Source organism: Podarcis cretensis (assembly GCF_951804945.1).
Source record: "Podarcis cretensis genome assembly, chromosome: 2".
Classification (NCBI taxonomy): Eukaryota; Metazoa; Chordata; class Lepidosauria; order Squamata; family Lacertidae; genus Podarcis; species Podarcis cretensis.
In genome coordinates, this window is record NC_137171.1 from 81,811,205 (window position 1) to 81,833,953 (window position 22,749).

Below are 22,749 nucleotides of genomic sequence, written 5' to 3' on the forward strand. Positions count from 1 at the left end.
CCCTGTACTAGATGGAGCATCTCAAGTGCAAATGATAAGGAACATATGATTTAACAACAGGAAGAATACCACCTTATACATTTTACTTTGCCTACCCAACATCCACCCAAAACAATAGGCAAATTTTGAAGGCTTTTTAATTTCAGAAGGAGATCCACAGATATCTTCCAGACCAAACTGCATGTCTGAAGAAGTGCTGTAGTGCAGGGGTAAGAGCATCTGTCGTACAGACCTATGGTCCCAGGTTCAGTTCCCAGCATCTTTAGGTAGGACTAGGAATGTCCCTGGCTTGAAAGCTTGTAGAGCTGTTGGCAGTCAGTGTAGAGAGGAAGAAGAAGAGTTCGGGTTTGATATCCCGCTTTATCGCTACCCGAAGGAGTCTCAAAATGGATAACATTCTCCCTTCCCTTCCTCCCCCACAACAAACACTCTGTGAGGTGAGTGGGGCTGAGAGACTTCAGAGAAGTGTGACTAGCCCAAGGTCACCCAGCAGCCGCATGTGGAGGAGCGGGGAAGCAAACCCAGTTCCCCAGATTACAAGACTACCGCTCTTAACCACTACACCACGCTGGCTCTACACTGGTGTAGACAGAACTGAACTACCGTATTTTTCGCCCTATAGGACGCACTTTTTCCCCTCCAAAAATGAAGGGGAAATCTGTGTGCGTCCTATGGGGCGAATGCAGGCTTTCGCTGAAGCTTGGAGAGCGAGAGGGGTCGCTCTCCAGGCTTCAGGCAGATATCCACAAGCCTGGGGAGCCCACGGCAGTTCCCGCAGGGCTCCCTAGGCTGCGGATAGCAGCCTGCTGGCCGGAGCGCGGGGCGCGCTGAAGCCACGGTTGGGGGTGGGATAATTTTTTTTTCTTTATTCCCCCCCCAAAAAAAAACTAGGTGCGTCCTATGGGCCAGTGCATCCTATAGGGCGAAAAATACAGTAGATAAACCAATAGTCTGACTCTGTATAAAGAAGCTCAAATGTTCATGTGCTGCAGATAGATTACAATCCCCTAATAACAAGCTGGTATCAGCTTTTAGGACTGTAATGTAAACACTGGAATAGCCACCAATAAGAGTCTCTAAGGCCTCTGTAGAGTTAAAACAGTCTGCAGTTGAGTTTAACTGCACATTAAAAAAAAATACTGTGCCTCATAAACACACCAAGATTGTTTCATTTTCAATATGGAATTGTGGAGAGGCTGAGGGTTGAGGTAGAAGCAAAGGGACTTTAAGTATAGGAAAATGATTTATTTTCAAGCTTGAGCAAGAGTTATGGCCCAGGTCACTGTTGATGCTACCAACTATGCCAATAAACTACCTTTTCGATCACAGACATCCTGTTATTTCATTATCCACCAACATCTAGCCCCTGCAGAATAAATCTGGATTCCAGAATAAGATTAGGTTTTGAGTGAAGACACAGGTATTTGAGGTTATCAAATATTTGAAACCAAAGCTCCTAACTTTAGTATATTAAAAAAGTATCCATAACTCTGCCTCCCTTGCTGTCAACAGAAACATGCACTACTGGATTTAAAATGTTCTTTTTTTTTTTTTTTAAAGAAAAAGATATGAAGCAAAAGTCACAAAATCAGCGTAAAATCCACTTCTTTCATGATCTGTAAAAGCAACAGGCAGAGAGGAAGGCACTAATGGGTTCACCTATTTACAAGCCCCAGTTATGAATCCATATAAGTACACACACAATTTCCATCCACTGCATGTCGTGAGGAAAATGCAGACTGCAGAAGAGCTGAAATGACTTTTTGGATAAGAAAGAAACCCTAAGGATTTTTTTTTTCTACTGCAGGTGCAGAGAGAAGAAATAATGGCAATGGGGAGAGGAGTGGAAGGAGGGAACATTCTCAATAATTCACACATCTTTTAAAAATATACTTTGGTTCCCAGAAAGCTCTACTTGGGATATGAAAATCAAAATTGATGGCATACCCTCCAATATGCCTCACTATCATTTCAGGACTGACAAGGGTTATTCCTTTTGATCGGCCAGTCCTAGTTAACAATTGTGCCACTGTATTTTGAATCGGCTAGCTGTATGGTTCATTGGAATCTGCTTTAAGAAAAAACTAATGCTATCTTTTATTCTCCCCCAATGCTCTGCCAGTATCCCTTTCATCTTCTGTTCCCTTTAGCACAACACATCCAGACTTTTAGCCCTTGCATGCCAGGCCATGATAAAAACAGACTGAATCAAAAGTTCATCACATACCCATCAACTGTTCCTATTTCAGTGGGACATCCTGGAATTACAGAGGTCATCCTGGCTTCTGTCCCGTTTTGGCTCCTGCAAGAGTGTGGCCCCAAAAGACACCCATTTTGGGGGGCTATGCTCTTGCATGAGCCATCTGGCTCCTGCGAAAGCATGGCCCCGAAACATTTTTTTTTTTTTTTGGGTGCTCTCATGTGAGTCATGCGACTTGTGCGGGAGCGCAACTCCAAAAGACGCACATCCCTGGATGGCTATGGCATACACTCTTCCAGGCAGCCTGGCATCATTTTGCCACCAGATTGCTGACTGCTCAGGAACTCTTATTTGACTGAAAAGGATAATAAAACATAATAATAAATAAATGTTCCCAAGATGGTACAAATGCTCCTAAGCGGGCTTTCAAAAGCAGCTTACAATGTGGAATTGTGGATTTGCTCTCTAAAGAAAAGTCAATATCTCACTGGGCATGCTAAAGTAGCTTGCTGGATCCCAGCCACTGCATGTAAGCAAATATTTAGGACTACACGTACTGTACACAGTGAAAGGAATGAAGGCAGAAGGAACGACAGCGGGACAAGGCTATTGCTGCCCTGGTCCTTCTCGTGGGCATCCCATAGGCATCTGGTCAGACCCTGTGGATGGTAGAGAAGCACTATAGATGTATGAAAGAATATATGGAAAAGTCAGGAAAGTTACATCCATGTAACTTCACTGTAATAAACTAGTGCAGGAAAGTCAAGGCCAAGAATGGAAAGGGAATTTGTCACAGGAGTTTAACATGACTAACACTATCCAGTTTAAAGAGACCTTGTAATGGATTAGGAGACGATCCATTTAGAATCTACAATTGAAGACCTCTAATATTGTTTACCATATTTTGATATTTAGATGTGGACTGCTGTTAGACAGTCATCTTAAAACTATTCCTCATGCTAGCCTTTGGCTTCTCCTCTTCCCAACTACAATCATTTAGTAAGTGTAATAGCATCTACTCACATTTCTGCCTCTCTCCCTTGTTTCCCCATTGACTCTTCTATTTTTTATATTCTAAAATAATCATGTTTCACAGCTACTTTACCTGTAAGTTACCGATAACTTTCCTTTCTTGCTTAGTCTGAGCGCATGTAGGTCTGCTCTTCAGCAGATGCCTTATTTGTTATTTATAAGTTTGCAGTTCTCCCCTGGCCACCCCCATTCTTCCTCCCAGAAACTCATAGCACTGTGTTAGCCACAGAACCACGGCACTTTCGGAAGAGAAACTGCAGCTTGCCCCAAGGCTAAGCAGGAAGCTTCGGAAACCAAACATGGATTTGATTCTGGGCTTCAGATGACTAACTGAACTAGGAATCTTTCTGGCAGTGGTGGGAATACAAGAACAGCTCTGGCTTCCTTTCCCCATGGGGAGAGGCTTGCCTTATCTGTTCTGTACATCACTACAAAAAAAGTAGTCTGTTTCAATAGCTGTTTGCAACTCAGATGGGGAGAAACATGTCTGTGAGAAGACAAACCAAAAAGAAAAGTCTGTCATCGGATAGTGAGCCTTTTTTATAGAGTGATGCACATAAAAACATACTTTGTCTACTCAAGGAGGCAGATAGCAGTAGACGCTGTAACTGTCTGAAACCTGTCTTTCTTGGACCAATAGGCTCATTTTATATTTTGAGAAAGTTGTTGGTGGCGGCAGCAGCGGCAGGAGACAATGGAAGTGTGTGTCTTCAGGGGTAAGGACAAACTGTTGGAGAATGACTGAGCCTGCTGTGTCTGCAGAGACCGATCCAGGAGAGAAATGTTTTATTGCAGGTGGGGCAGGTGAAGGGGTATTTGATTTGCTGCTGCACAAACCATGGTGTGCTTCTCCTAGTGGCCATTCCTCTTCTGGTCGCTGCTGTGGATACCATGACCTGCTGTGGGCACTACTTACAAAATGGCTGTTAGAAAGAGTACATTCATTGCCCCACTCCTTGGACAACCTAAGGCTTACTCTGGGAAGTAAGCTATGTCCTGCTGGTCCCAATTGTGTGATTTCTCTCTCCCCCCCCCCTCTCCCCCCACAGAGTGGTCTTGCTGCCTAAGAAAAACAGGGAGCCTTCCCAGTAACAAGAAAAAATATATAAAATATGCATAAGGTGACAGAAGAAGAGGAGTTTGGATTTGATATCCCGCTTTATCACTACCCGAAGGAGTCTCAAAGCGGCTAACATTCTCCTTTCCCTTCCTCCCCCACAACAAACACACTGCGAGGTGAGTGGGGCTGAGAGACTTCAGAGAAGTGTGACTGGCCCAAGGTCACCCAGCAGCTGCATGTGGAGGAGCGGAGACGCGAACCCGGTTTCCCAGATTACGAGACTATCGCTCTTAACCACTACACCACACTGACATCACCCTCTTGCACATGTGCAATCACCAGACATACAGACCACAGATGCACATGCTTCTCTCTCACACACAAACTCACACACCCCCTTCACATAGGCACCTCTCCCTGCCTTGCAGGCCATACATTCATGCATATCCCTTCCCCTTCCACTCACATCTCACCTTTGTAGAGCATGCACATATACAAGCACACATACCCTTTCTCACACACCTGCCACTGTCCTCCAAGTGTGTCTCTCACTCTCATACACATGGGCATCAGCAGGAATTTTCTTTCAAGGGGTGTGTGTGCATGTTTCAAAGGGGCAGGCAAGTACATATAACAGTGAAAGAGTGGTGTGAGATAATTTCTCACCCCAAAATGAAAACAATGGTGTCTATACATTTTGCCTCCTATCTCAGGTTATAAAAAATGCTGGAAACTTCAACTCCTTCTTGATATCTCAAGGGAGGGCTGAGAAAGAATCTGGGGTCTGAAACCCCAGATTGCCCCTGCAAGCCAGTGTAGACATTAGTGAGCTAGATGGACCAATCCTGTTTCATAAACTGGAGTCACTGCTTTGTGTGGCAATGCTAATTGTAGAACTGTTTTACTCACTTTCTTAGTCTGTTGCTTCTTACCATATTGCGTTTCAGATGAGATAAGCCCACTGTTATATACAGATACTCATAAGAATCTTCTCCCATGTATAAGCAATCGGCAGCTATCTCCCTTGCTCATCATGCATATATCCCCCTCCTATCCTGTTTTCCCTTTTAATACCAAGCTCAGCTACAGTTAGATTGCATCGTTTCAGCGGGAAGCATGAGGAGACATCTTAAAATGAATATTTCGATCTACTTGTCAAAAGCAACCAATTTCCAAATCTATTTCTTCTATGAATTCCTACCGGGTGGATGGATCTGATTTGGAAGACTAGACCAAACGGCCTTATGAAGGGAACAAAACGTTTAAAAGATCCCACGCAGCAACAAGAGTGCACACGGTTAAACAATGCTTTGGTCTAGCTCATTCTAGATGTTGTTTACAGTGACAAAAAGCTTTGACTCCACCAATAGCCAGCCCAACACTCCTCAGCAACTGAGAAAGGAACCTGCTCCTTCCCACCACTTCTGCCATGGTCTACTTCCTGGTCTTGGGCACTGCAGGAAGGGAGAGCACTTTTAATCCATTTGGCCAAAGCAATCCCTTGCACCAGGATTCCCCTTTCAAAAAATAAATTTAAATTGTATCTGTGCAAGCTGCTTTGCTTTTTCATACAGCCATGGCTTATGTTCCTCAGTCGACTAGGATTGATGGGAGTCCCACGCCTGCCACCTCCCTCCCTGTCATGCCCCGTTCATTTAACCCAGGTGGCTGATGGGACGAGTCTGGCTTGCGACTAGGTTTGTAGTAGCTACTGAGGAGCAATAATGAGGGCAGAGAAGAATCAAAGGCTGATCAACACATCGCCTCCAGCAGCAATTCCTCACCTACTCGGACAAGCGTCCCAGCTCCACTTTTTCTGTAGTGCCTCAACATGCTGCTTCCTTTCTTTTTCTTCTGATGGTTGGTAGAAAGGGCGTGTGGTCTCATTCTCTTATGGTATCGTGTTGCAAAAGGAGCCCACAGGCTGCACGATGAAGTCCTGGCCTGCATACTGAGAACATTGGAATGGAGAGGTGTGGCAAGCTGCATAGGACATGGCCATGGAAGCCATGATGAGGGGGAAACAAGAGGATTCACGGACCAGAAGAGCCATGTGACGCAAGTGACTGAATTCAAGAACGCTGGTTTTATCTCTTAGGTGATACCCACCTAAAATTTCTACGTTGAGTACCTGGCTCAGGAATCAATGGCATGGGTTTTTATTTGCATACATAAATATTTTTGCAAACAAAAGTACACAGGAAACGAATTACAAATTCAATTTATACAAGTGTCTTAACTGACAGACTAAGTTTCAGTTAGATCACTTTTGTAAAAAAAAAGAAGAAGCTTAACATGTGGTATTTACAAATTATATAAATAAATCCTTGATTACTCAAAAAAGTTAATCGTCCTAAAAAAGGTCACCTTTACTGGGCGTACTAAAACTGTCCATTTATTGGGAACATCCCAGTTTGCAGTGTAAAACATTTGATTGCATACATTAAAAAGGAGGTTGTATAAAGAAATAAGAAAAGTGTGGGTAAAAGTAAAAAACAAAAACAAAAATATTTATATTTATATTTATATATATATATAGGAATACTTGATGTTTGAGATTTCAAGGTGTCTTCCACAATGCCTTTCAGAAAACTCTACAAACGTATTCTACAGTATCTGTCTAGTGAAAAAAGTCATTGTAAGAAAGGACAGAGTTACCAAATGAAACAGATCCATCACGTTGTTCTTACAGCACAGAGGAGACCATTATTTTTTTTTTAAAAAATCCCAAAACAGAAGACAGAAAACAGCATGTCAGTGGCCAGCCACAAGCCTTGTACAACATTTAACTTAAAGGCAGCACTTTTGTAACACACGGACTATACATATCCTTCACTCAAACAGCCATTGAAAGGAACAAAAATACAGGGTGGGGGAGTGGAGTAAGAGAATCATAGAACTGTAGAGTTGGAAGGGATCCCAAGCGTCATCTAGCCCAACCCCCTGGAATGCAGGAATCACAACTAGATCACACATCAACGTCTGCTTAAAAACCTCCAAGGAAGGAGAGTCCACCACGTCTCGTGGGAGTCTGCTTCACTGTCAAACAGCTCTTGCTGTCAGAAAGTTCTTCCTGATGTTTAGACGGAATCTCCTTTCTTGTAACTTGAAGCCATTGTTTCGGGTCCTACCTTCCGGAGCAGGAGAAAACAAGCTTGTTTCATCTTCCATGTGACAGCCCTTTAGGTGTTTGAAGATGGCTAACTTGAATTATTTTTTTCCCCGCAGTTACTTTCAATAAAATTAATGCTTGCTCCTTCTTTTCTTTTCCATCAATGTCAACAAGAACACCATTAATTACTACACTTACTTTTTCCATCTAACATATATGCCAGACAATCAGTACTGTATGTAATGAATGTACAATAATAAGGGGGTGGGGAGAAAACCATACATATTTTGAAAGTGCCATGATTATCGAGTTCAGCCCCCTGCTCCCGAAATATATCTTGGACCCCAGAAAAAGGCTTTAGGGCTCGCTGGCTCCTTCACTTGGAACATAAATCTCCCCTTTAGCTGCTTTGGTGAGAATATCCATCCATTTTATTTGCAACTCTTCATCGTCTGCACTGAAATACATAGTCTGTTGGGACTGGCAGAGTTTGAAAACATGTTTTGAGTCAAACTTCTCACCAGAATGTGGAAATTCAACTTCATATCCTGGTAGGGGTATGCTTCGTGGAATCCGACCATCCTAAACACACACAAAAGAAAAGCAGGAGTCAAAACCCAAAATAAAAAGAAAGCAGGTGACAGGTAAACTGGTGAAAAAAATTCAAGAGGATAGCCATTATTTCCAGATTTTAAGAGTTTTCTAGGAATGAGTAGTACTTGAAGATAAAACATTGTATAAAACACATGCATTTATCAGCATGTATTTTAAAGATATTATTAGTGAGAGGTCATCTTATCATGACGACTGAATTATTGTGTTGTGGGCCAGGGCTGGGATGGTTCTGAAACCAAGAAGCCCTGGAATGCTAGTGACACAGAGGTCAAGGAAGAGACTCTCACCAAACTGTATCAAGAACCAGCTGTGTGGAATCTTCCTCTTTGAAGAAACCTCCTGGGATGATGAAGAGCTGAGGGGATGCCTCCCTGCCCATGTTCTCAGACATCAGTGATTTTTCCCTGTGAAATTCCACAGATCATAGCAGTCTGCATTCAAAAAGATGCCTTGCCTGCCCCTAATCACTGAACCAGCTACAGTTGGGGTGGCAAGTGGTCTCTATAGACTTCGCTATGCAGTGGCCTCTTTGCACTCCTTGGTCTTGAACAGTATTAACTTGTAAACTGCCTTGGGTTTTTAGAAAGGGGGGGGCGGAAGAATCTAGAATCTAGTTCATGGTTTTCATTTTGTTTTTTAACAGAACTAAACAAACACAAAAATGGTTGTTTTGCCTTGAGGGGTTTTCAAAGAAAACCACAACAAATGTTACAAAGTTTGGATTCAAGAGTTATGAGGCCCAGATTGCCTTCTCTCAATAACAACCTCTCTAGTGATTCTACGCGCACATTCCACCAGCATTCTGCAAAGAGGCATATTTCAAAGAAAGCAACATTCTCTTCACTTTATTACAGGAGCAGCTACTGTTAAGGCTGCATTAGCTGACGTGCCCTGCAGTTCCCTCACAAATCCATGTGGGAATGCAGGAATGATAACTGGAGAAGAACCACCACCACTCTGCACCAGGGACCATTCATGCACAGAGATGCACCAAGCTGCTGGGCTTTTTAAGGCATTCACTCTGATTCTTTTTTTTCATAACAATATTTGCAAATTACTACTATTCGCTCTCACTGGCTCCTGGGGCTACTGTTGATGCGCGTATGTTGACCCTGCACACATAGTGATTTTCAACCCAACTGGGATAGGAAAGCAATTTTTCTACATATTCTGTCAGTCAACATATTGCTCCTCTTTATCATCTCAGTATAAACGCCAGGGAGAGATCTGAAGATTGCTTCTATTACTGTATTAATCCTGTATGTATCTGGTGAATTTGATTTAGTTGTAAGTATGCCCGAGCTGAGGAAATCTACTTGTTTCATGCATTATCAAAACACATTCTCAGCACTTCTGCAAGTGCACAGATCTAATACTGTCAGAACGCCGAGCTTCATAAATCAAATGAAGATTTAAAGGCATGCAGTCTTACTGCCTCTGCCTTGTGATTTTTATCTTTGGGGAGGATGAATGCTTTTCAAAGCTCAATAAACCCTTTGAGATCTTCATTTTTTGGTGGGGGGGAAATGCATCTCTTAAAAACGGGGGTGGGATAAATAATTATCATAGTTGTACACCTTTTTGATGAAAGCAAGAAGTTCATTTATCATTTTCAAAAGACGAGAATGCTTTCTCTGAATGCCTGCAAAACATTCGGTTGTTGAAAGGAAGCCAAATCCTTCTAGCCAAATCATCTGATATCAGAGCACACTTTCCCCTGCAAATTAAAATTGGGGGTACTTGCTCTGCTGAAGAAGTGTAAGAGTTATCTGTGCTTACAGTAAAAGGTGCAATGAGCTGCCTCCCTAGAGGGCAGCTAATTCTCCCCAGAGGAAGCTGACTGAAGAAAGGAAAAGGGCAGAGTACTGGATCAGCCGTGGCAGGCAGCCTCAGTGGGATGTACAGTGGATGCACAAAAACCTACAAATTAATCCATTAGTTTCCTGAACCTGTACGGTTCTCACGCAGCATGCTCACAAGCCCTGGCACATAGCTTAGGAATAACTGTTCCAGACCATTTCTCAGTATGACTTGTTTAATATATATTTAATATTAATATAATATATATATTTAATATATTTAATATATAACAGCTATGTAAGACGCTCTGCTTTTTACCTGACTGCCTCCTTGTAGATATAAGACGAGAGGTTCAGCCTTAGGGATGGTGACCCAAACTTTACACCAAGTCTTTCCTTTTTCTTGGAACAGGAGGTGACTGCTGAAAAGGCTGCTTTCTGCTCCCAAAATGCTTTGCTTCTATATATAACAAATAAACCAAGCAGTGTTTATTCATGCGCTTGTGCTGAAGGCATTTACAATTTATTATGCACCTTAATGGTTTATTGGTTTATGTTCAAATATTTGTTCATGAATGGTCCATGGGAGCAGAAGTGTGATTACCAAGGTATTAATCCTTAAGCATACAGAGGTTTAATCATCATTACATATAACCAGGATTAAAAGACTCGCACGTAGGTGCTGAACTGTTTTTAGAGAACGTTAAGCTGAAAACCCCACCTCCACAGTCAAAGTTGAGAACAGCAATTAAGATGATACAGCTACTTTCATACGTAAAGTAGGTTGGAAGGAGAATGAAAATTAATTAGGAAGCTGCTTCAGCACAAGTGAATAGAGTCACAGCGCAGTGCTGCTGCAAGGATAAATAAAATCTCCAGGGTTTTAAAATTATTATTTAGGGAGGGGATTTTTTTTTTAAAAAAATCCACTCCAAATCTGTGAGAACAGCTAAATCCAATGTATATTTATTAAGAAGTAAGACTTATAGTGTTCAGTGGGACTTCCTTCCAGGCAAGTATTCATAGGATTGCTGCTAGGGAGAGCATAACCCTGCTGTTTCAGAGATGCCAGACATCTTTGAAGTCTGTAATGCTGGGATTTCCATACGTCTCCTCTCTCCATAATATATGACTTTCATTAATTTGTGAGCAAACAAAACCTAGTATTGTTAAGACCATGGGCGTGTAAAAGGGTAAAACAGTATTGGGAAATAATTTATTGAGAAAAAATTGAGAAAAAAATGTTTAAAAACATTTTCCAAAAAAACCCAGAGTCCTTTCTGTTGGGGATAATTCAGACTGAAATTCCCATGTGTCAAAAAATAGGTGCCGGAGCGGTACCTATTCATCTACTTGAACTTTGACGTGTTTTCGAACTGCTAGGTTGGCAGGAGGAGGGACCAAGCTCACCCTATCTCGGGGATTCGAACTGCCGACCTTCTGATCAGCAAGCCCTAGGCTCAGTGGTTTAGATCACAGCGCCACCCGCAGCCTGATTCCATTATTACATCCATCAAAACTTATTTACACTGTTGAATTTATCTTAATGCTGCCAGGGTTTTCAAGTGTACACAATTTCCTCCAATATATTCAATAAATATTTTCCAATCTTCTTTAAACGTATTTTATTCTTGTTCTCTTATTCTGTATATTAGGTCCGCAAGCTGCGCATATTCCATTAGTTTAAGTTCCCATTCTTCTTTAGTCGGGACCTCGCTTGTTTGCCATTTTGGGGCTAACAAAACACGGCCTGCATAAATAACCCTTTTTTGACACATGGGAATTTCAGTCTGAATTATCCCCAACAGAAAGGACTCTGGGTTTTTTTGGAAAATGTTTTGGAAAAACATTTTGGAAAAAGTAGATGAATAGGTACCGCTCCGGCGGGAAGGTAAATGGTGTTTCTGTGCGCTTCTCTGGTTCGCCAGAAGCGGCTGAGTCATGCTGACCACATGACCTGGAAAAACAGTCTGTGGACAAACGTCGGCTCCCTCGGCCAGTAAAGCGAGATGAGCGCCGCAACTGCAGGGATTTATGTTATGCAAAATGAACCATGGAAAGAGAAGGGAAGTTTTGTTATTTTAAGGTTATTTAAATGAACATTCTAAACTGTAAAACAGAAAAATTAATTAATTAATGTGTGTGTGTGTGTGTGACCATCATGACAAAATGCAAGGACACAACTTCAATTTGTTTCAATAGGTCTTGCACAGGGATGGTCTTTGTGAGACTGCATCACCTAATAGCAGCATTTGCCTGAGTGTCAGGTGCTGACAACTCTCAATTTGCACCTTAGCATGCAAACAGAACTGTGAGGAGTTGGATATGCTCTGCTCCCCTTAGTAAAATGTACTTTCAATTTTTTCTTAAAGCTTAAACTGTGGCATCTCCTGTGTGAAATTTACAGTCTACAAATCCTTGCATTGGCTATGTGAACAGGCAGGAGACAAGGGTGGGCTGAATGAGCCCACTTGAGATGGAAAAATACCTCTGAAGAAAAACCATTAGAAATAATAGCGGCGCTATGTTCTGCAAACTGCAAATGGCAAGAGGTTTTGGTGTCCTGCCACTGACTTCACTGGAGTCTTTAGAAAAAAGAAAATCCTATTCTGTGATATGCAAATGGTGGTGGTGGTGGTGAATTAAATCAATAATTTGCCCAGAACCACATATCAAAAAAGCAGAAGAGCCTCTAGGAATGGAAACACTGTACCTATTATGTTTTGTATAACAAATCTCCAGAGAAACTACACATCTGCTAATAGATCAGGAAAAAAGGCAAATCCTTGAAGAGCCACTGAGTTCATGAAATATTAATTCGGGGAAAACACTTGAACCCCTTATTCTAGGAGCATTTCCTTGGATGTAACCCAAAGACGTCCATCCGTTACTTCATAGTACAAGGCAGCAGCCCAGATTAGGCTGCATTCTGTGCTATTCCCTTGTGTGTTTTACCTGAATCTCTAAGACTTAGCACAGAGCTAAATGCCTAACCCTATTAAGGAGATGAGCTTCCTTTTTCCTGAATGTGAACAGTATGCTGCCCTACTTGAGAGCAGGTCATATTTCACTCCACTGTATTTTAAGCTGTTGCATGGCTTTTAGGATTATCCCAAAACTTGGATTTGGGGCAACGATCCCCTATTACAGCTCCTCTGCAACAGCTTTCGTCTGCAGTACAAGGAACTGCTTATAGTGTTACGAGGAGCATATTTCCAAGTAGAAGAGTAAGAAAGGTAATTAAAGCCATTTGGTGGGTCTATATATTCTCTGTACCCTAACCCTAACCCCCAGGCAATTCCAGTAAGCAGAAGTGATGCTGCTGCTGGGAGGGTGGGGCAGTGGGTCTTCCCTCCATGCCAGGTTGCTTCTGGCTGGTGGATTGCCAAGACTTTTATTCTTTCTCCATGGCAGGTTAAGTCATTTGATAGAAGCAAAGGGAGGTCTGATCTGCAGTGAAAGCTATGGATGGGGATTCCTAACAGCAGAGTTTGGAGAGAGGCAAATATAAGTCAGTAGTAGTCAATATAAGGTTATCTCTCACTTGGACTACTGCAATGAGCTCTATGTGGGGCTACCTTTGAAGGTGACCCAGAAACTACAACTAATCCAGAATGCGGCAGCTAGACTGGTGACTGGGAGCAGCCGCTGAGACCACATAACACCAGTCTTGAAAGACCTACATTGGGTCCCAGTACATTTCTGGGCACAATTCAAAGTGTTGGTAAAAGGTAAAGGGACCCATGACCGTTAGGTCCAGTCGCAGATGACTCTGGGGTTGCGGTGCTCATCCCGCTTTACTGGCTGAGGGAGCCGGCGTACAGCTTCTGGGTCATGTGACCAGCATGACTAAGCCGCTTCTGGCGAACCAGAGCAGCGCACGGAAATGCCGTTTACCTTCTTGCCAGAGCAGTACCTATTTATCAATTTGCACTTTGATGTGCTTTCGAACTGCTAGGTTTGCAGGAGCAGGGACTGAGTGACAGGCGCTCACCCTGTTGCAGGGATTCGAACTGCCGACCTTCTGATTGGTAAGCCCTAGCCCTAAATGGCCTCGGTCCAGTATATCTGAAGAAGTGTCTCCACCCCCATCATTCTACCCGGACACTGAGGTCCAGCGCCGAGGGCCTTCTGGCGGTTCCCTCACTGTGAGAAGCCAAGTTACAGGGAACCAGGCAGAGGGCCTTCTCGGTAGTGGCGTCCGCCATTTGGAATGCCGAGAATGACAACTACCAGACTTTTAGAAGACATCTGAAGGCAGTCCTGTTTAGGGAAGCTTTTAATGTTTGATGGACTACTGTATTTTAATGTTTTGTTGGAAGCCACCCAGAGTGGCTGGGGAAACCCAGCCAGATGGCTGGGTATAAATAATAAATTATTATTATTATTATTATTATTATTATTATTATTATTATTAAGATGGTTAGAGAACAGAAGGCACCTCTGGGGTGAAGTCAAGCACCTGTGTTAGCAGCACTTAAGTGACCCCCTCCCACTGGGTGCAAGCCTGGGCAGTGTGTATGGAAGTCCTGAGCTGCCCAGATGACAAGCCCCCTCTCTCAGCCTTGCTGATGTGGTCCAAAGTAAAACAGAGCAATATTTTTGGCACCAGCTTAGCCGCAGGAGTTGCTGGAAGGAGGCATACAACGTGCCAGCCAACCATCTCAGGGACTCCATAGTATATAAAAGAACTATAATAGAACAGAACAACAGAACAGAAAAAAACCTAATATACAGCCACAGCTTTAATTCTGGAGGGAGAAGAAGCAGCAGCACTACAAATTATATAATCAGTGTAGCTGATACACTCATCAGGTTTACGTTCCTTGCATCTATTAAAACCTTGTGTACCTCCTTGCACTGATAATTTATTCTAAACTTTTGCAGCACAACTTTATATTATCAATGACTTGCATGCTTAGTGTTTACAGTCCTTATCCTTGATGCATGCTGACACACATCCCTCCCTGTGTATGGCCATATAGCTAAAAGTGAAAGGGCAACCCCCACACACAGAACAAGCCTTGGCACAGGTTTAACTGCTTAGCTTGGATCTAAATCTTCAAGTTCCACATCCTAACACAACACTTTGTCTGCTGCGCCAAACCAATTCTCAATATAGCAGCTGCTATTGCCTTTTTTGTTTTTTGTTACTCTGATATCCACACAATCCACATTTTAAAGGAAATGAAGATTTCAGAAGGCAGAATTCTCTAATGTGCAAGTGTCAGTATATAATTGCTCTAACATAAAACAATTTCATTATACATCTACAGCTCTGCTCCTGAGAATTGCGCTTCATTCCATAATGTGCAACCCCCCTGTTCATGCTGAAAGCAATAATGGCTGAAAATTATGTGCATGGGGGTGGCTTCTGTGCAGTGAGAAAAAAGGTGCATATAAAATAAAATTGAAAGGACTGAAAAGACATAAAGCAGCAGCAACCATGAAACTGGCCCTCTGGTAGGTCTATGTAATAAATGATGGATTTCTGAATGTTTAAGTATTGTGAGGCAAGACCATGAAATGATTTTAACAATGAAAAGTATGCTTCTGCTGAGTAACTAGTCGTTTTAGGTGTTAATATGACAAAATATACCTCTGTTGCCATTTTTTTCTTTTGTTCTCCTGCGCCTTCATTGCCCAAGACACACAGAGTTGCTGGCGGCAGTTGAAAACATTCTTTACACACTCGGTTGTGGCGGCTGTTGTCAGCAAGTGTTTTAAATTCAGAGCATTTTGCACAGATAACCTGGATGAAAAAGCACAGGACTTTATTAGTAAGTCATTATTGGAAACAAAAAAAAAAAACAAAAACAAAAAAACTGATTTATAATTAGAACCACTTTGGTTCCTGTTCCCAAAAGGAATGATCTTGAGTGATAATAACACAGGAATTTCAGGTATTATGTCCAAGTTATGATTACTTCCCACCTGTTTGGCACTAGAGAATGATTTTGCTATTCTATGCTATTTGTTAAAACTCTACCTACAATGGGGGGGGGGGGGGTAACAAGGCCACCCTATATGGGTTTGCCTTCCTGTTCAGTGTTATAAAAAGCATTTTCAGTTACACTGGATTAAAATTTTATCAGGTTTCCTAGAAGACCATCTAAATATAAATTTATAAGAACCCCATTAATGAAAGGATACCAATTGGTGCTTCATAAACATGACATCTTGTTTACACCAGCTAAAGTTCTGCATCGTGCAAGAAGAGGTAGAAATTCAGCACTTCAGTCATTTTGGCCACGTTGAACTTGAACAAGTAAGGGCATCAATATTTATTTGTTGGAAATTTTTCCAAACAGCAGAGCAACAGTTAACAAATCATTCTTTTCAAAGCAACAAAAATGCAGGAAACCATGAGAGAGAAGGTACTTCGACATAAGAATTTACACCTGCAAATTGATGGGTGAATAACGAGCTGCTTTTTCACAGGATTCTTCCGAACATTACTTGAAACAGGAACAGCAGCAAGGAACAGGAAGCACCCCAGAGAGATATTTCTTTTGTGGGTTTTTTTAGAACTATTATTGCTGTAGAGACACGATGACAGTCGTACCAACCATTCTGATACTGCTATTTTGGGTGCAGTAACAGCAGTCTATTTTGTACAGGACCATGAGTGACTGGAGCATTGATAATACACAAGACAGTATGTCTTGACACACTTAACTGACTCTCATACTGGTAAGGCATTAACTGAAAGCATCCTTTTAGGTAATGCCTTTCATGTATGGAAAGCAGGCTTGCAGCTAGATCCAAAACATAATGCTTGATAAAACAGAAGATTACAATTAATGCACTGACCTAGCATATGGCTGCAGGATGCAGGGCAAGATTATACCTCAATAATTTTAAAGCACAGAATGCATGAAAAATGTGATACATATATTATTTGTGAAAGCTCATCATACCCTATTTGACTCCTGTAACAAGGGTGGAGCTAAACTTTCCCAAAGCATGTTCTCTTATCAATTAGAACGTCTAGAATGAATTGAAGTTAGTACAGTATTTTTAAATGAGTGAAGGCGAAAGGCTGAAATCAAGTCTAAAAATGATTTTGGATAGGAATCTGGCATATCAGCTGAATAACACTTTACCTTGTAAAAAATATGTATGTGGATACTGGCAATAAGGGGGTTTCTTCCCCAGGTCATAAAAGTCTCTATATACTCAGCCTATATATGTGCTTGAAAATCAAACCTCATCAGACCTTGTGAATTTTCTGGAGAATCTTCAGGGAGAAATGCAGGATGTCATTCATTAGAGGGGAATTGGATAGCTATATGCCAGGGGTGGAGAATCTTCTGGGATCCATGTCAGTGGTGGGCAGGGCCAGAGAGGGAAACGGTGGAGCACTGGGTGTGACTCCTGCCTTTGTACAGCTGGCTACATGCAGATATCAGATATTTCTATCTACACACACATATTTTTGCTCTCCATCCAGACAAGCAAGAGGCATCACTGCAGTTCAGGGACCCAATCCAGCCAGGGAAAAGCATCCAAGGGGGCCAAGTGAGCAGGGTGAGCAACGAGGGGTGTGGCCTGTGTAGGAGGAATGGCCATAGGAGAGTCCCAAGGCCCAAAAACAGATTAGGCTCCTCCCCCTTGGTATAGGCTAACAAATTGGCTCAGTGAGTTTTGATTAACAAAAGAGAAAGGCAAATCTACCATCTTTTAGTTGCAATAGTTGGTAATTAGGGACGCATTGAGCTGGCTTATACCTGGGAGCAAGACCATGCAATGTACACTAGTGGCATGGTCTTTTGGAAAAAGTGTATTTCTGAGGTTTGATGGCTCTTAACACCACTTTTGGGGGGAGCAATACCATAAAATTATACATCAATGGAAAGATAATTTAATGAAGAATGTAATGCAACAAAGTTTGTTCAATTATCTGTATTCTATCAAAAGCTATAGCCAAATAACCAGAAAAAGGAAGCACAACTGGCTTAGGATGACATGTAGTAGTTTTCCTTCATTTGAATATAGCCATGAGTGTTTAGAGAGCCAATCAGGTGTTATGAGCCATCAAACCTCGGAAATACACTTTTTCCAAAAGGTTTCCACAGTTTTGGCCACTAGTTAACTCAACATGTTGGGGGTTTCCCATTTAGTAAGAACAGTTTTCTAGCAATATTCTCTAGAGTACTCTTCCTAAAGAGACAGACCACAAGTCTCATGAGATCCACGGACTCTCTGACTCCTTCCCTTCCATCACCATTGCCCCTGAATTGGTCTCTGCTTCTCTTGGGCACTGCCAGCACCTCAAGCCTATTTGCTTCAATTCTGCACCACTATTGGTAATTCATACTGAAGAGGGATAGCTCAGCGGTTGAGCAAATGGCTTGCTCCTATATTCAATTCAATTAATCTAGTCATCAAGGTAGAGTGACATAACATTTGCTTTGTAATTGCAGGTACTCCTGAGGACAAATAGCATGTAAGGAAATGAAATGCTCATCAGGAGAATGGTGAATTGATAACGTCTCTATCGCACAATGAACCAAACAAATAGATGCAATAAGATGGAGAGGTTTTGATTTCAAAACAAAAGAATGCAAATAAAGGTGGTCACCATCCAAAATGAGATATATAAATGGGGTCAAATGAACTCTCTCTTTTAAGAATCTCTGTTGTTCTGCAAATCAAGGGACAGAACAACATATTCCCAATTATTCAAAGTTGCTTGAGAAGTGCTCTTTCAATAAGCAAGTCCTAAAAAGAGGAATATAAAAATATATGCATTTTCTTTTTCTAGAAGCATGCACGTTGCTAATCTTTGAACTGCATATCAAGAAAGTAGTTTTTTTAATAATAAAAAGGAAAAGGAAAAAGGAAAATATCTATACAGCAAAGCTGGCAACATAGTTGTGATTCAGAATGTATGAGATTTTAAACTCTGACTGAAATAGGCCTGGAAACTGCTGATATTTCAAACATTATCAGCTAAAACTGTTACAAAGCTGTTCATTTTTTTCCTGTCAATAGGTATGTTTCACCCATCCGCCCCTGACCTCCACGAATCCGCTACAGAGAGATGGGGTGGTCTATGATGAAGTATTTGCTATAAAAATCTGGAAAATGAGGGTATGCACTTTCTGTGGCATGCATTTTATCTTAAAACCTTTCTAATGGATTCCCAGTTCCATGGCATTCTTTGTAAAGCATGTGTTGCAGCAAACTATACATTAAGATTACTATAACTATTTCTTAACAGTGTCTAGTTCCTAGATGAAAGGAAAGAGGTACTGAAAGAGGCAGATGTTGCAAAACATTTCCTGGCTTCACCTCTTGGGCCATGTCTGTGTCTCACTGCCTAATACTTGCAGTGTTGCACATACTTTTTTGACTCAGCATTTTTGACTTAAATAATTAAATAAAACAACTCACTGATAAATAAAATAGATTCTTCAAAAGTAGCTATGAAATTATTGTTAAATTAATACCAACAAGTCATTCAACGGATATTAGATGTCTTGATAGGTTCAGGTTTACTGAGATAATTTGAAGGAAACCAAACACAGCCTAGTAAACAGCAATGTAATTTAACAAGAGTGTCTAGCCTCATTAGCTTGCTTTATATTACTCTACTGAGCTCAGAAAATTCAAACGTCCTTCATTTGCACAATTATCAGAATAAGTGTTGGTTCTGACCTTTAAAGCCATAAACGGTCTTAGCCCTGTATACTTGAAGGAGTGCCTCCATCCCCATTGTTTAACCCGAACACTGAGATCTAGCTCCAATGGCCTTCTGGAGGTTCCGTCACTGCGAGAAGTGAGGTTACAGGGAACCAGGCAGAGGGCCTTCTCGGTAGTGGCGCCCTGTGGAATGCCCTCTCATCATATGACAAGTATATAGGTAACTATTATAAGACATGTGAAGGCAGCTCTGTATAGGGATTGTCTTTAATATTTAATGATTTATTATGTTTTCATATATGTTGGAAGCTGCCCAGAGTGGCTGGGGCAACCCAGTCAGATGGGTGGGGCAAAAATATTAAAATTATTAAAACTATATTGTTGTTATATTAGAATGTAAGTGGTTAAGGAACAAAGCTATCTAAAAGTTGGGGTTGGTTATTTATCAATGAGAGGTACATCTGACACCGGGTTCTGTTAGATGATAAAGATAATCTGTGGCTTTAAATAATGGCAAGTTTTAATGTTTGGATGATTCATGTTAAATTAAGCAAAACATGGGCAAAATGGCTGTGATTGGAAAAAACTGAAAACAAATTCCAATGAAATCAATAAACCTTAAATTCTTTTGAAATCCGGTGAAACTTTAATTCAATTCGAAGTATCTGTGTTTAAAAAGAAAAAACTTTTTTTCTTATTTAGAAATGGTGTGAAATTTGTCCTAAGAGATCCATTCAAATACTTTTTGATCGTGATTTTCCCATTGTTAAGGAGCATGGCACACCAGAAGATAAAAACGTGGAAAGGGGTAAATCAGTCTACTTATGCAGACAGTCTTGGGAACTGAAGGACAGTATAATACTTGAGAAGATGGTTTTATTTTTTTTGCAGAATTTTATAAAGAAAACCCAGCTTGTTCCAAATGAGTAACAATGCACATACATATAAACAGTAATTTTCACTCCAATACTCACTGCCCCACATTGCTTGCAATGGTGACGTCTCTTTGTAATGGAGTTGAAGCTTTCACTGCAGCTTTTGCAAGCTTGCTTCTCCTTTTCTCTCTTTGATTTGGAGGATTTTCTGCAACACTCAGGCTGGGATGAAAAAAAATAAAATTTAAATGTTAAACAATGTGACTTTGAACCAGTGAAGGGCAGCTTGAACCCCACAAGTGTATTATCATTATTATTTTAAAGTTTGGTATATATAATGTCATGATTTTAACACACGTGGTTAGCATTTAGAGTGCCAGATATACCTTAACTCAAGTTTTGCCAGTTGTTACGGGCCAACTTTCACAGCCAAACAGCTCTAGACATTTGGAATGATGGCTAGACCAGCTATTTTAAAAGCCTCTAACAAGGGCTGAACTAGCACTGTTTGGTTAAGAATTATAGATTTTCTAAGAAGTCTATTATTTGCATGCTCAAGGTCTCTTTACCCTTCCTGATATGTGAGCTGCCTTCTCCCTCAGAAAGTATTTCCTGCTGTGCAAGCAACATGCAAGCAAACTACCTGCAAGGATGTATATTTTGAGCGAGACTTCTTTGTCTGAAGAATTTGAGACAACTACTCAAAAGGAGTAGAATGCAGGCCTTCCCAGGCAGTTACAGGCAGACATCAGGAGAACTTCAGGCATACAGTGGTACCTTGGGTTAAGTACTTAATTCGTTCCGGAGGTCCATTGTTAACCTGAAACTGTTCTTAACCTGAAGCACCACTTTAGCTAATGGGGCCTCCTGCTGCCACCGTGCTGCCGGAGCACGATTTCTGTTCTCATCCTGAAGCAAAGTTCTTAACCCGAGGTACTATTTCTGGGATAGCGGAGTCTGTAACCTGAAGCGTATGTAACCTGAAGTGTATGTAACTCGAGGAACCACTGTATTGGAAAGCCAACAACTGGTCATGGTTTCAGAATGGCTACAAATCATAATCTGTTAGGATGAAACAAATTACGATCCTGCATTTGGACTTAACATTCAGGAATTCCTTCTTTCCTGGTTTGTTTACCTGATCTCACTGGGAAGGAGCAAAGTGGAAACAGCTAGGCTGCAGGTGCAGCCAAGAACCTTAGCCTGCCAAGTACGTATGCATGAGCAGTAAAGATTTTAATCATTCAATCCCATCGCTATAAGCAAAGCAGCAACTGCAACACTACCCAGTTCAGAACCAAGCATATGGTTCATTTCAGAGAAGTTGTTTAATTTATATTAACATTCATTTCTTGCCCTAAAGAGCACAAAGATCGTTTTTAAAAAGTATAGGTATGGCCTGTAATTAAACTTTATGGAGTGCATTATAGGTTTGCTAACAGTCTTCCATACACTGCCTTTTCTGCTCACATTACAAACCACACACTCAGAGGCTGCTTCAGTATGTAAAGAAGCTCTCAATTACTATAGCAACTAACAAATACAAGTGTCCGGAATATTAGCTACCGATGACATTTATTTCAGGTGCACACAAAAGCTTTTGAAAGAAATAAATTAAAGGGCCATTCCACACCAAACTAGCATTGTGTTGCCGATCATACAGGCTCAGACTTCAACACCACCACCACCAATTTGTACCTTTGCTGTCACTGCGGCCTGTGATTTGCCTCAGCCTTAGTGCTAGGGATTTCCACCAAGCTGTACTTTATCAGGTGCAACATCTATTAGGTAAAGGTAAAGGGACCCCTGACCATTAGGTCCAGTCGTGGACGACTCTGGGGTTGCGGCGCTCATCTCGCTTTATTGGCCGAGGGAGCCGGCATACAGCTTCCGGGTCATGTGGCCAGCACCAGAGCAGCGCATGGAAATGCTGTTTACCTTCCTGCCAGAGCGGTACCTATTTATCTACTTGCACTTTGATGTGCTTTCGAACTGCTAGGTTGGCAGGAGCTGGGACCGAGCAATGGGAGCTCACCCCGTTGCGGGGATTCAAACTGCCAACCTTCTGATCGGCAAGCCCTAGGCTCTGTGGTTTAACCCACAGCACCACCCACCCACGTCCCTTTTAACATCCTTTAGAGAGCCCTGCAAATAACACTGAGTGAAAGAAATGCCTTGCCAGCTCCTACATTCCCCAACAACCCTGTATGCAGTGAACGGGTCACAGCCCTCCTGAACCACCAAAAGGATCCGACAGAAAGGAATTGGGCAAATGTCATCAGAACCCAAATCAGCTTCGCCTGTGATATTTCAGTGGTGGTGGTGGAGCACTTCCCATCCATCATCAAAAAGAGTCTTGTTGCATGGCAACTTCAGGGAAGTGGAAAAATAAAGGATGCAAGGGTTAC

General features: G+C 41.7%; 1 protein-coding gene across 1 annotated transcript in view; it reads right to left on the reverse strand.

Annotated features, from left to right (window-relative positions):
• Positions 1-6,435: 6,435 nt before the first annotated feature.
• Positions 6,436-22,749, reverse strand: part of FGD3 (FYVE, RhoGEF and PH domain containing 3) — a gene marked incomplete at its 5' end in the record, with an annotated part of 116,519 nt that continues 100,205 nt past the window's right edge. Inside the window, 4 exons of the mRNA XM_079965022.1 lie at positions 6,436-7,986; positions 10,138-10,278; positions 15,418-15,570; positions 20,441-20,563. Coding sequence (XP_079821148.1) covers positions 7,762-7,986; positions 10,138-10,278; positions 15,418-15,570; positions 20,441-20,563 — 642 coding nt within the window. The 3' untranslated portion in view covers positions 6,436-7,761. The remainder of the gene's footprint in view (positions 7,987-10,137; positions 10,279-15,417; positions 15,571-20,440; positions 20,564-22,749) is intronic.